At 44.2% G+C, this 15095-nt stretch overlaps 1 protein-coding gene across 3 annotated transcripts in view; it reads right to left on the minus strand.

The window, feature by feature from the left end:
- Positions 1-3254: 3254 nt before the first annotated feature.
- Positions 3255-15095, minus strand: part of KNL1 (kinetochore scaffold 1) — a 1870945-nt gene continuing 1859104 nt past the window's right edge. For all 3 annotated transcript variants that reach the window (XM_069637560.1, XM_069637559.1, XM_069637561.1), the window contains 2 exons: positions 4008-4130; positions 3255-3742 (listed from right to left, as the gene is read on the minus strand). In XM_069637560.1, the coding sequence (XP_069493661.1) occupies positions 3646-3742; positions 4008-4130 (220 nt within the window). In that variant the 3' untranslated portion in view covers positions 3255-3645. The remainder of the gene's footprint in view (positions 3743-4007; positions 4131-15095) is intronic.

Consider the following 15095-nt stretch of genomic DNA (forward strand, 5'->3'; position numbering starts at 1 on the left):
CCATAAAGTTAGGGGACAGTTTTAAGCTGTCCATATTTCATTATCCAAGATCTTTTTATTCAGCTTGTTCAGAGAGATGTGCATCTTATTTCGTCAGGAGTTGCTACTTGCAAGATTTTAATCCATTACCTTTACTCCTCCACCACATCCCCTCTTACACTGGAGATGGGTGTCAAACTTGGCATGAAGATTGGAGGATTTTTCAATGAGGAGATATTTCAAAACTATACTCTGTGGTTATGAAATAGAAGTGAGTCATGAAATGTTTAAAGAATGAGTCAATGTGTCCAATTATGTTGTGTTCCAATGTTTGTTTTTCTGAAGGTCATTAAAAAGATTTGAAAAAATATATGAAAATCAAGACACGGCTAAACATTTCATAGTTATCAAACTAACCTGAATCTGAAAACAAACCTAAAAAACAGGAACATTATTCAGACCACATTTTGCAACATGTGGATTGGTAGCATTTTAGGTGCCACTCCCCTGCCAGCTTGATTTCTCAATCGAACAGAGCCCCTATGTTAAGTTTGTAGTCCTCTGGTGTGAAAGATACCCGATCCACAATCATTGAGCAGGTTAGCCACAAATTCCAGCCTTCTGACTCAAGAATTCTGAAAACACTTTAATCAGTAAACAATCAGAAGTCAGAGCACAACACCACACCTATTGTAATGACAGTCACCCAAACCCTTGGAGTAGGTAGATAGTTTTGTGCCACCCATTACACTTTAAAACTCAGTCCTTCATATTAAACCATTTGGTAAAACATTGAACCCTTTCTATGTGAATTGTTATCGTTTGAGTACAAAATTTAAAAAAAAAGTAAATGGAAGCAGCAGCAGCCCCGGCTACCCTTAAATAAGCCATTGCTGTGTCCCAACTGTGGACCTCTGCCGACCTGGTCATCAGAAAATAACTAAATACCCACCACCAGGCATATCCAAAATTCCAAACAGAAGCATCCCAATTTAAGCCTCGCCTCAACCACCTCGTTGACCCTTTATTAAATGGGCTTCTTTTCACTCTATGCATGACACAACTATCACCATACCTACGGACTGTGCACTGCCCCTTTCAGACAGCTACTCGGGGTGAGGTATGAGGTCTTCAAAATTAGAGTACTTTCTTTGAGACTAGACAGACATATTGCCACATCTGAAGTGGAGTCTTGTACACCCATTGCATAGACCACTTCCATCCTTCTCTCAGTGGCCACAACATCATAAGGCAACTGTATGTCCAACTCCTGGTAGCTCTCATGAGGGTCCTCTACAAACCATCTTTCACAGATTGTCTTTAACATCAGCGGGAGCCCCCACTGAAGAACAATGTCAAGCACAGCTTCCGATCACAGACAACACCCAACCACCTAGACATCACTAACTAGAAACCCCAATACAAGGTCCAAAAAGCCTTCTTGTCCCCCATCAAATTATGGTTGACTACAATTTTCCTCAAACTATACACCTCCAAAAATATAACTCATTATTGTACAACCTGCAAACCCACTGAACTAACCCATCCATACATTCTGGGATACCCATTCAAAGTAAATAATTAGCCTTAGTCATAAACTCAAAATCATTTGTAAACAACAGAAAACATCAGCCAGCACAACTCATCGCCAACTTCGCCAACAAAGATACATCGTTCCCAGATTACTGATGAGATCAAACATTGGCTTTTGCCTCATCTGTTCATTCTTCAACTGTGAAAAAAAAACAACTCTTCTTCCTTTTAAGTAATCCACAATTCAGCACCCGACAGATGACCATAAAATAAGCTTGGTTGCACAAAATGTTCTGGATGCCTGCTAACACATGGATGGCCATCACAGCCCTCTGCCTCAGTGACAAATGTATAAAGGGAGAATGTCTAAATACTGGAGCAAAACAATAAATCAAACTCTGAATGCCCAAATGGAGGAGCAACTCTTTAGAGTTCAAAGATCATGGTTATAGAATGTCTTGCGAAGCACATTCACACTGAGGAAAACTTCTGCGAGACAAAAAAAAAAAACAACTACGGCCTTCTCAATTTTCAGTATGTCCACTTCTTCAGCTTTTGAGGCTTTTCAGTTGTTAAAGCGGTCGTACAAGCCTTTCTTCATATGGCTGAAGTTCTCTCATAGACAGTTGACATGTATAAAATAACTAGCCCATGTGAGTACTTGTTATTGGTCAACTGTGTGGGTCATCAATAATTCTGCCTTATACTTCATATTTTAATGTGAATGGAAAAGTAAAATCAATTACGTTCCCCAACAGGAGTTTACTGAAAGGACACTGACATAGCTTTTAAAGTCCTGTCCTCAGGAACCATTCTCATAAAAATGTGCATGTAAACATTCATTGGATAAAGGGGGTGGTGCAAAAACGTGACTTTCACTATTAGTTATAAAGTTAAACATTTTAAGTGGGATGGTACTAGCCAGGAAAATAAATCACTTGCCCCCTGCATTTTCCACATGCTTGCAGCACATCATTTCATATTTGCCAATACCAGTGGCTAGTGGAGAGAACACATTGATGAGGCATGTTCACATACCCTCTCCTCCATTATAGGTACACTGCCAACAATAAATATTTTCTCATTACTTCATGTTTTGGGCCCCCCCTCCCCAAGGAAAAACTAGTTTTATACCTTTTGATGGTACAATTTGCCATTATACGACACCTGGCAGTGCATAGGACACAAGGCTACAATCTTTCCCGGAAAACACAATGATAGAATTGTTCATGTTCATTATTCTTCAGATATGCAAAAGATAGCCATAGCTTTGTCTCGTATTATGTTAGTAGAGAAGAGACCGTTTTTTCACCTGCCTGCCCCCCCCCCCCCCCTAGACATTTTACTCTATAATTCTACGTTGTCCAATACTTAAAGTTTGCTGTACAGGATATATTACAATAGGAACTTTAAAAATGAAATGTAGAAGTCAGTTCAGTGAGCTGGTTTCCTTACTGGGCCACAAAAAGGGCTCTCCAAACAGGTATTTCACTAATAAGTAATTTTACATGTGATCCGACTCAGAAGGTCACCACACAATACACTGAAATTATTACAATCTAAAACGTGTTCCTACAAAATGTGCTTCAAAGCGAGGGAACTGGAAAATGTAATATGGCAAATGTAGTACGCTCCTGGGGACAATGGCATAAACCAATAGGGTGAAACAATTACATTGATTAATAAATACATATTTTCTGTGCACAGAAACAACATTGCTGAAAAGCAAATGAAAAACTGAGTTATACAAAGCAAAACGATTCAATCTTTATTACAAAGGTTTACAAATCATCACTTTTCAACGACAGAGCTGTATTAAAAGAGTGAAGAGATTAAATACTTTAACTTGAATAAGAATAAATAAATTACAGAATACTGGTGAAGAAATTGTGCATCATCAGGCCATCTGTATGTATGGACAACACTCTGAAGAAATGCAGGCCAAAAATGGGTTCCACATCTTGAAGACCAATGTTATCCCACATGAAGACCAAGCTGTGTCGCAGTCACCAACCACATCTGACATGAGAGTTTAAGGAGCCACCAACAGTGGGATGGATACAAATGGAAGACTAATGAACAGATGCCATCTAGTCTGATTTCCACACAAAAGTTCCAAAGAAGCTGGAAGGGTTAAAGAAAGAGATCACGCTGAATTCGCTGAACAGCCCTTTTGAGGTAGTTGGGACCTGGTGGCACATTTGACACAACAGCAGATATGTCACCTTGTCTAGTAAGAGGAGACAGAAAGGTTAAGCAGTTCAAATGTCAGTTGTGGAGACACAAAAAACGAAACGGATAAGTATTTCTTCTCTTACACAATTCAGGTGTATGGTTAATACCAGATTAATTACAAAATACAGGTTTTCTTTTCAATTGTATAATGATCATGTATCACTAAAATATAGCAGGAGTAAAAATAAGCAAAAGCTGGACCATCTGGTATTAATTGTTGGCTATCTTTAATCTACTTGTTCTTGGTATGTCTTACTCACCCAAGCCTTCCGATGAGCTTCAATACACTAAAAGACAATGGAGATGATGGATAATTGTCCGATAGAGAGAATATGACTTCAAATTTTGCAAAAGCCACAGAGCTGCAAAACAGCATTTTCACTCTGAAAAGACAAAGTTACATACACAGAGGTAAACAAGGGATTCTCTGCTGCCCTATTAAATGCATGTTTTATTAAGAAACATTCATAATGTATATCACAAAATGTCAAAGGAGTGGCTAAAACATTCTATTATGTCAGGAAGATCGCAGTAAGAGTGGAACAAAGTATGTAGTGTATTTTGCTTTACTGCCACTTATCAAACTCCTTCAATTCAAATACATAAAAGTGGCAGTTTGCGGAGTAAGGGAAGTAACGCCAAGAAGGGGAAGTAACACCAAGAAGTGAGTTAGCCAGAGATGTTCTTTACCATAAAGCTCGAGCCTCTCCCTCTATTTTGCAGGGGCACCAACCTCCCCCAGGCTAAAATCACTGGTTATCCCTACTTTGGGTTTAAACAGAGCAATTGCATTGTTTAGTAGACCATCAATCTGTTTTCTTCTGTGCTTTCCCACACCCTTCCTTCTGCCTCAAAGAGTCCCTACTAACGTACCCTCATGTAAAGTCACCCATGGTTTCCCCTACAATATTTTACCTTATTGAGACCAGGCCATCATTGCCTCTTCACCCCGCCCCCCCCCCCCCCCCCCCGTCATGCATTCTGCCTTTTCTCCTTCTCTAAGCCCTTCAACCCTTGAAGGCCCCATTGCTTTACCCACACAAAGAATGACACTGGCAGGCCCTTCCCTCGACCATTGCACCTCTCAGTCTTTGATCTAGAGGTCTCTGCTGTCAACTATTGCTCTTCCAAGCCATACAGAGATCCTGATGCCTCATTCTCAGCTGGGACAATGTAAAGGGAATTCCCCTGCCTTTCATCAGCCCAGATTCCTAAACACCCCCTCCCCAACTCCCATTATTCCCTCACATTCACCCTTGCACTCCATGGTCTAAGTCTGTTCGTCCTGTTCCACCAAGTAGCTCCCTCTACTCATAGAACAAAGAAAATGTTTTGCCTATTTTCCCCTCTTCCAGCATTTGGCTTCAACTCTCCTCTTTCAAATCCTTCCAATAGATCTGCAGGCCTTATTAATTCCCAGGATTTGCGGTTGCTTGCCCCTATTCCTCTCTTTGGTTTCCCACATTAAATTGAATGCTTGTCCCAACTCTGCGTGAATATTATTTTTGGAACGCAACCCCTTTAACATTCTGGTACTCTTGCAGATTCTATGCCTGCCCCTAGCGGAGTGTGTCACAGGGTTGGGGATAGGAACCCGTCATGGTGCGTCAGAGGGTGTTGTACCAGGGCCTATCCTACCCCAAAGGGGGGGATGAGGGAACTGGGCGGGCCCCAGTCCCTGAACATTCTGTATGTGCCTTGACTGTTGATTCGGATACCACATTCAATCATCCAGTACCTTTCACTCTTAATTCTTGCCAGCGTCTTGCTTTATTTCAGAACTACCAGGAGACCCCAGCAGACTGCTGAAGAAAACTGAAGACTTCCCGGCAGACTCTGACACTCAGGTGCTGGTCAAAATAAAGAAGCAGAACTCACCTCAGCTCTGGAGAGGCGGAACACCGACCACATACAAAACGGAGTAACTAACAGACTATACAAAACATTGTGCAACGAAAGGGGGCCAGGGTAACGGATGGTATAGAGTGTTGCACTACAATTACCAAACCCGGGGCGGGGGCTTGGGGGAGGAGGGGGGGAAGAAAGACTGGGCCCTAAAGTCAGATGGGGCACAGGAGGGAAGGGTGAACTGAAGCAGGAAGTCAAGGGTAGGGAAGACCTGCAAGAGACAGACAGTGAAAGGGTTCAGGTGAGAGTCAGGAGGGTGAACCGAGACACCAGGCAATAGACGTAAGGTGGAGCAGAGTACTAGAGAGTCTGCACGACTGGCTAGAAATCCTCCTTTAGTCATTGACGTGAGTGCTGTTTTCACAGAGAATGGGTTGCTGTAATTTGTTGCTTTTCCTGTAGAGCCCTCAGTTGGAGTAAAAGCAGTGAGGAGCCTGCAGAAAGCAGCTGCATGTGTTGGCCTCAGATTGTATTCCTATATTTGGTAAAAGAGTTACTGTGTGGGGTGCAGATGTATAACCTGAGCAGTAAGCAAGGTGCTGCAGTTGAGAATGACTTTTAGAGGGTGGGCCTGGCTTGCCCCCCGCAGCTTGTATTGAGGGAATGTGAATCCTCCCAACTGTAACATCCTAAGAGGAGGGGCATACGTCCCCACAGCAGCCCGCCCTGGGTCTACCCCTCTTTCCCATCTTGACTATACTGTCACAGCTACAAATATTAAGCAGAAGATCAGTGATTTTTTCATAATACGGAGTGCGAGTCTGGGCAATTACCCAAAAGACAGTGATTCCAACCTTGTTGGAAGGGGGTTGGAAAAAAGAGATGAGAATCAATCCTTGATACAGCCAAGTCAATCCAACCAGACTGTTCTTCCTAATGTTTTGTCGGCACGTTCCACAAATGGATCTCCCCATTGTCAACCACCCCTGTGTTAATCAAGTCCATCAGCAGCCTGGATTAAAGTAACATCCCATTACCAGAAGCTGACACTTTGCCAGAGTATTCCGCCCCTAGATCACCATACATGATAAATGGAGAGAGTCAAAAAATAAGTACACCTTCCTTGGCAGCACTGCACTTCGTTTTGAACTCACTGGTTAAAGTCTCTGAGCTCTTAGAGAAGAAGTGAAAGAAAACAGTATGCACTTTGTGGGTGTTCACTTAGCTCTGGATGAGTGTGTAACCAGATTGTGAAACATGGAAATAAGAGGAAATCCCATTGGAATTGACAATGAGCAGCTGGTGCATTCCTGTATTTCCATTAGCCCTTACTTGCTGCCTTCTGACTCCACAATGATGGAATTTTCTCAGCGTTGTAATAGTAATGGAGAGGAGATTCCCCAGATGTATGGAGCCTGCTTTGTTTAAAACAGCAGTGCCTTTTCTTGAGCACATTGTACGTGAGATTGAAAAGCCGGCAGCGAGTGCGTCGGTGGGGAGTAACTGTACCGCGCTCTGTGGGGGCGCATTAAGTAAAAAACGTTCCAAAAATGAACCAGGAAAAAAAGTTCAAAAATTAGAAAGGGCCCAGGAAACCAAGCAAACGTGTGGACAAATCATTTGTGTGTACAGTGCAGGCAAGTACATTACTTCCCCCTGAGAGTTCCTTAATGTCCTCTCTTTTCTAGGAATAAGAGGGAAGAAGGCGCTCCCATTGCAGCTAATTGAGGGGGAGTCAAGTGGTGTAGTGACTTCTTAACTGGCCCAAGAACCCCATTCCAACTGCAGGCTGGACCAGATGGACAGTACAACACAAACTACTTCAGTAACTATCAGCCCGATGTTTCAAGGGCAAAGGAGGCCACATGTTTCCCTGCAACAATGGGAGTTGAGAACAGGGGGCCTGTTGTATTGGAATCAACAAATAGGCATCTACCAGGAGTGGGAATGGCGTGTCCCCTCCGGTGAGATTACTGCCAATGGCTGTAAAAACACTCTTCCACCTACTGAATTCAGGAAGAGCATCTTCCCCGAAGAACCAAGGAGCTTGGTGGTTGAAGCTCTGTTTGTCATGGTGTAGTGAAATACAAAGTGCCATATTCGCATATTATGGCCTTAGATGGCTGCATTAACAGCTAAAACCAATAGCTTATTCAAAGTATGTGCTAAATGCTGAAAGTAATGTGTTGGTAGCGCCTACATTAAGCATTAGTGAGTGGCCTTGCACCAGTCTACCTTCAAGAACCTGCACGAGCCGCGGAGCGGACGCGGAGTGGCGGCGAGTGGCAGTCCTGCAGTCCCAGAAAGCAGAGTCTGTCCTCCCTGCCTCTCATTTTGGAAGGAGGAGCCTTGCACCAGTCTACCTTCAAGAACCTGCACGAGCCGCGGAGCGGATGCAGAGTGGCGGCGAGTGGCAGTCCCGCAGTCATGGCTGTCGTGGCTGCACTCACCCTCACCTCCCCCCCATGCGAGGAAAAGCGCCGGCTGCGAAGCACACGTCTCACTGGGGACTCAGAGGAACCGCTGCCTTTGGACGTGCCAAATACCAAACTAACTGCAGGCGTGAAAAGCCCAAAAGGGAAACGAGGAAGACCCAACAAGCATGATTTGCTTAAATCTTCCAATGACATTGCAACTGAAAGTTTCCTCAACTCCCCATCGGCGATTGCCGCGGCCGACAGTGAGTTAAGGAAAAGCTCGAACCCCCCATTAAGCACAGTGAAGAACTTATTTACATCAAACACGGTAACGCCAACATCAACCTCGATGAACCTGGGAAACTCCCACCCCTTGGCCCGCTTACCTGATACTCCCGGAGGGGAGTTCACGTTGGCGTTGGTTGGTGGTGCAGTCCCAGACTCGAGTGGACTGAATGGCGGAACCCCCGATGTCTCGAGGAGCATTGTGCACACGTCGCTGGCTGCCCCCGTGGGTGTCAGTGCGGGGCACCAGCCGGAGACCGAGGCCGTGGAAATGAGGGAGGAGCCGGCAGTGGTGGAACCGTCTCCCCGGGTAGCCGTTCAGGCTCAGATCCACAGCTGCACGGGATCTGAGCAACCGGCGCTGCTGGGGGCCTGCCCGGCCCTGCCCGTGGAAGGGGAGGAGGTGGGCCAGTTGAGAGAGGCGGGCCGTAGAGTCGGCGAAGACGCCGGGCCCTTGAGCCCTGTTTTTCCATCTCCAACCGACTCGCCGTCATTAAACAACGCAAAGAAAAGATCAAGGGCACCAGACCTCGGACCCCTGAACAGAATAAACACCTTCCGAGGAAAGAAACATCTTACAAGGAAGGGCCGACTGCCGACAAATAAAAACTCTAAAGAAAGCACTGGTAGAGAGCCCGTAACCTCGAACTTGAAAAAGGGGAAATAGAGCGAAAAATCCCCTTCACAACCGTCCTTGATAAGCTTCTTTAAAGGCATAGGCGTCGGCTGCTTCTCCCCAAATGTTGAACTAACTGACTTGGAAATATTGAATGCTATCAAAGACTATCCACCTCTATCCAAACATAGGAGGTTGGATCGACAAGCGGCTTTTGTTCCGCCATTAACTCCTCAACGCTCGATTGCCCCGGAATCTTTGTTAATAAAGTCAACTAACCTGGGCGCAAAAGAGCCACATATCTCTCAGAGCCCGAAGATTCTGCAGGACAGAAGGAACATATTGCTGCCTACTCATGAGCAGGAAAGCGATTCACCGCCTCTAGGGGTACAGCAACTCCAGAACTCTGAACCAGCCTGTGCACCTCAAAAAGAGCTTAAAACTTTAACTCTTAGCTCTAAATGCGACAAAGACCAGAGCAAAACGGATGAGGATGTCTCCGGCATTGCTATAATGAAACAAACTTCAAAGCCGGCTCCTAAAACTATTGACCCTAGCTCAAAAGACGAGCAACTAGCCAAAAACCCCATACCTACAAATCCATCCAACAAAACCTTAGCGCCATTGAACCCGTCGGAAAAGAGGACGGCCGAAGCCAGGGAAAAAGAGACCACTGGTTATTCTCTCACCCTTGATTCTACACCCATAATGGTCCCAATTATCTGTCATCCAGGGCACATTAGGAGTGATGGTTTGGAAGAACGTCCGGCGGGCCTGTACCAGCGACCCCTCCATCGAGGTCTCTCCCTTGACAACTCATTGAACAGTTTGCAACAAAAACCATTGAGCACGACAAACCCTCTGTTTCTCACACCGAGAAAGATACCAGTTCAGGGTATACCTCCAGTGAAGGAGACCCCGACAAAAAAAAATGATTTCATTACCATCATGTCAGCTATTACAATCGCATTAGCGCCGTTCACTAAACTCTACGAGTCCATGAACGAGACTTTAAAGGATCACACGTCACTCCAGGCTTCAATGTTGACAAAATTAACGTACTTGGAAGGATTTGTAACGGCTCAGTCTGTCCGGCAAAAACAAGTTGAGGAAAATCTTCAGAAGAACCTACAAATTGGGTCCCCACCCTTGTTATCAGATCAATCGAATAACGGCTGCTGTGCTGAACAACTAGCAAAGGAAAAGCCCCAAGTACAAATGCCTAAAATTGACCTAACTAACACAGGCCATCAAACTTTACCTTGTAACCCTAAGTCTTCATTAACAGCAAAAAAACTTGCAACAGCAGCAGAAAACTGTAGAAGTACGGCAGTTCTCTTAATTATAGACGAAATTAACAGCTCACCACCCAACACTACGGACCAACCATTCAAGATCTTTGCAAAAAAGAGTTCTGACCTAGTAAAAGTGCGGCTACCAGAGAGGAAACCTCTAGGACCAAAAAAGCCTCAAGCTCCCTCAACAAGTCCTGAGTCCTGTCAGATTCTTACCCACCAAGTTTGAGAGCGCAGGATAACAACCTTCTCAAGCAGTCCTCAGGCAAAATTCAAAACTCACCTACACACTCACCAAAGTCAGTGGATGAACTCATGGGAAACGAAAGCCTAATGAACTTATCCCAACACTTAGAATATTACGACGGGCTATCCCCGTTGGACGAGCCCCATCTGTCTCCAGTTCGAAAAGGGACCTTTGAACTCTCCTCGGAACAGTCATTCAACGACTCCTTCAAATACTAACATGGGCCATAGTCCTAGAGACTTCTTGACGCTTGAAGAACCCGTAATAAAGTTATTAGAACAAAGGCGGCGACCGAAAAAAAAGGAGTAAGAACTAAACAAAAACCCTACACTGGCCAACAGCTCTCAGAAAAAAGACATCGATCGCCAGTGCAGGAAACCCCAACAAAGAAAACCCAACGGTTAAACTACAGTACCGAATCGCCTAGACAATCACTGAAGCAACAAAAAAAGACAAGAAATTGGCTACCCAAGCCACATATGCAAAAGACACACGCCTCAGATCTCCAATACCATTCGCAGACGGAAAAATATCGCAATGATCGCAAACCGAAAACGGAATGGCGATGGAAAGTAAAGGTGAAGCAAATCAAAGAAAACCTTGATGAAGTAGTTCTGAACAGGAATTCAGTGCTAACGCTGCTTCATCACGTTCGCAGCTTAAGAGTAATAACTACCAACGACCTGAAGATCGTGGACCCCAGCCATAAAAATGGCAGAGCACAAACTTACCTTTACATTTCATCGGAAACGATAAAAAACCTTCTGATAAAAGAAGCCGATGAGTTACTTCGACTAGGTTACGACCTCACCATCCCGAAAGAAAGCAAAACACCGGCCAAACCAGAGATTCCGGATCGGCAAACCGTAGAGTCCCCACGACTACGGCATCGACTGCATGAACCACCAACGACCGCGAAGAGCCCCACGTCAAAAAATGAAAAGTCCAGATCAAAAATAAACAAGGGAACTACGCATCGATTGGCAGAAGCTGTCCCACTTCCCTTTGGATTGGGGAAAACAATCAGACAGGAAGTGCAACAGGTTTTCGGAGATGAAAAGATAAATTCAAAACCTACGTCAGTTTCGAGTCTTTGGGCCTGGCTACCAAAAGCCCTTATAACAAAAAAATCTTCATAGCAACACAGGTCTCCTATAGAGATCAGCGAGGAGCGGCGACCAAATACTTCCAACTAACTTAAGACTTGGCTCATGGAACACCAGAGGCTTTCATCATTTAACTGTTTCAGGAGATGTGAACTTGGGCGATTTTGATATCCTTTGCTTGCAAGAAACTTGGCTCACCAACTCACCGAGATTAGACGGCTATGAAATTACTTTAGCCCCGGCAAAAAAGAGCATCAGAGGCCGTCCCTCTTCTGGGCTATTGACGGCAATCCGTATAGGTCACGGATTAAATCTGAAAAAAATACTAACGGCAAACCAGTCCTTATTAACTGTGCTCCTAATATGGACCCACAAGCATGCAAACGATGTTAAAGAGCAGACATCGCTGGTGGCTATTTTAAATACCTACTGGAACCCGGCCAAAACAGAAGCTGGAACCTACATGAAGGAAATGGAAGGGGCCATCGACGAAATCTTGACTACCTACCAAATATCATATTTGTTAATCTGCGGAGACTTAAATTCAACTACTCTGTCGCAAACATTGAAAAGAAATCGTACGCCCGCGGACCAGAGAGGAAGACTATGGCAGAACCTAATGAACTCTAGAGAACTGCACAACCTTGACCTGGTTTTTCCAAACGGGGATCGCATAGCAACATGGTCAAACGGACAGACTGAAACAACTATCGACCATATATTTACTTCAAGAGCCTTTTTGGATCCGATTTCGACCTTTGAAGTAATCAAAACAAAATTCAGCGACCATAACTTGTTGGCAGTCACCTGGAAAACCTTGACGGATCCTGTAGACATCTTGGATTGTCAACTGGAAATCAACAACCAAGGAAACAGACTCCGTCTCTCCGCAGATAACATCAAGGAGCTGACAGACAATTATAAAACCCTCGAACTCAAAAACCAGTCCAATAAGACTGACTACGGTCCTTTACTTATACCATACAAGAGGCCCAGTACTAAGTCTTGCCCAGCGCCAAACCCAAAAAACCATACCTTCGATATGCAGGTAGTCGAAAAACGACGGATTTATCGGAAAGCCATGAGAAACGCATCAAAACAAGCTTGCGCTAACGCAGCAACACTAAAGCGCAACGCAAAAACTGCTTACTGCCAATGGTTGCGCACCCATCGACTGAACATGCACCAACAAGATGCCGAGGCGATCATTAAATCCATCTGCACAAAGAACTCAAAAGAATTCTGGTCACTGTTAAACGCATCAACAACGACGTCCCGCAGTAGTATTCAAAACACAATAGGAGAAAATACATGGAAAAATCATATAGAAAAAACTTTCAAATCTCCTCTTGACAACAAACCAACTAACTCTGAGGAACCTGTTAGCTCGTGGGATAGACTGGATGACAAAGATGAAATCTTTAAGTTAATATCGTCATTAAAAAACTCGAGAGCGCCGGGCCCAGAGGGCATTACCAACATTGATCTGAAAGCCCATCCAGTAGCCTGGACTACATTCCTCAGCGAAGTTTTTGCTAGATGTGCAGACTCGAGATCGATCCCTGTTTCATGGACGTCGGCCATTATAGTGCCCATCTATAAAAAAGGAGACCCGAACAACCCTGTAAACTATCGGCCCATAGCCCTGTTGGACCCAATCGGAAAGGTTTACGCTTCCCTTCTTCTGAAGAGATTTCAACTGTGGGCCAATGGGGCCCCGTGCTACGACCATTTCCAATATGGGTTTAAGAAGAACACCGGTGTCACAGTTAACATCTTGTCGCTGAGCTTACTAAAAAGTAGAACGATGGAATGAGGTCCGGGGCTATACTTGGCCTTCATCGATTTCACCCAAGCTTTTGACAGAATTGATAGATCTCTTCTACGGAAAAAATTGGAAGCGTGGGCATGCCCAACCGAAATCTTGGACCCCATTAAAGCCCTCCACACGAACACCTCGGTCAGAATTTGTTTAAATGGTAAAGGAGCCCTGTCTTCAGCCATTGCAACAAATAGAGGAGTCAAACAAGGGTGCCCTTTGGCGCCGTCAATTTTTCTGGCCTACATCGGAGACTATCAGCAAACAGAATCGTCGGTAAGATCTTTTCCACCCAAACTGGGACAGCAAAAAATAAGTAGACTCTTATACGCGGACGATCTAATCTTGATTGATCAGACCCCAGTGGGCTTGCAACGGCAACTGGACAACCTGGACTCCTATGTAACAGCAAACAACCTAGAAGTTAACAAGGAGAAGACAAAAATTCTCGTCTTGGAAAGAACTGCGAAGAAATCAGCTAACAACAAATGGTACTATCGTTCCTCCTTGATTGAAAAAGTACAGAGTTTCAAATATCTAGGAGTGATGGACAACTCGAAAAAAGATCTTGCCATGCAAGAAGCACTCTATTCGAAAATGAGGAAACTAGCTTCAAAAGGTAAGGCAATCGACAGAAAATTTGGCCGATTCTCAATGATACCAGCGGTGAATTTCTACAAATCCAAAGTAGTGCCTTCGATAACACACGGAGTAGAAGCTATGTTACAACTCCCCACTACCATCTGGCACAAACTCGAAGCCTACTATTGGAGAACTGTTCTGGGATTGCCTTCCTCTACGCCTGTTGCCTCAATACGTAGGGAGCTAAGTTTGCTGTCTCTGCTAGGATCAGTAAACTGTAGCTCTCTTAAATTGTTCAGAAAATGTCTGATAACAACGAGCCCTACCTTGTTTAACTTAATAAAGACAGAACTGGACATGGGCACCAACAAATTGCTATTGACGTGGAAAGAAAGGATGCTGACACTCCTTAAATCAACCGAGAGCGACGAAGAGGAGCTGCTGTCAAACCCAACGAGGACTCTAAGAAAATTGAAAGATCTTGATTGGATCTTGACGTTGGAGAAAGCTTCGGAAAATAAACTAACGTTACACCTGCCTCCAAATACAAAAAAACTGAATGAACTGCAGGCCTATCTAAACCAATTTCCTTTTCCGAACAGGCAAGCTAGAAACTGTCTCTTAAGAGCCAGGTTAAATATACTTCCTACAAACGAGATAAAATTTATCAGAGGTTTATCAGAGACCAGCGACTGTCGACTTTGTAGGAAGCCAAACGAAAAGGAAACAGTAAGGCACCTTCTCCTCAATTGCACAGAAATTGGAAAGGTCAGGTTCAGCTATATGCAACATTTTACGTCCGACCTATCGCTTGAACCTGAACTATGCTGGTGGTCAAGGATGATAAGTGGAGATAGACAAACCCTGCAAACCGCTACCACCAAAATACTTCAGTACGCCTTACGCAAATTGGAAACCAATCCAGCATAGGACGACAAATTTTAAAAGGGCCACTAGCTGGCTGAAGACTCTAGAGAAACTGAACAAACTAACTTTTAATCTTCTTAAACTAAGAAACCAACATGACACAACGACAGCAGAAAAAGTTTTGTAAAAATCATTAGTTTGATAAAAAAAATAATAATAAAAAAAAAAAAAATAGTGAGCTACAAGGAATGTGCAGGCCTAGGAGG

Source organism: Ambystoma mexicanum, chromosome 14 (genome assembly GCF_040938575.1).
Source record: "Ambystoma mexicanum isolate Mex_15411 chromosome 14, UKY_AmexF1_1, whole genome shotgun sequence".
Classification (NCBI taxonomy): Eukaryota; Metazoa; Chordata; class Amphibia; order Caudata; family Ambystomatidae; genus Ambystoma; species Ambystoma mexicanum.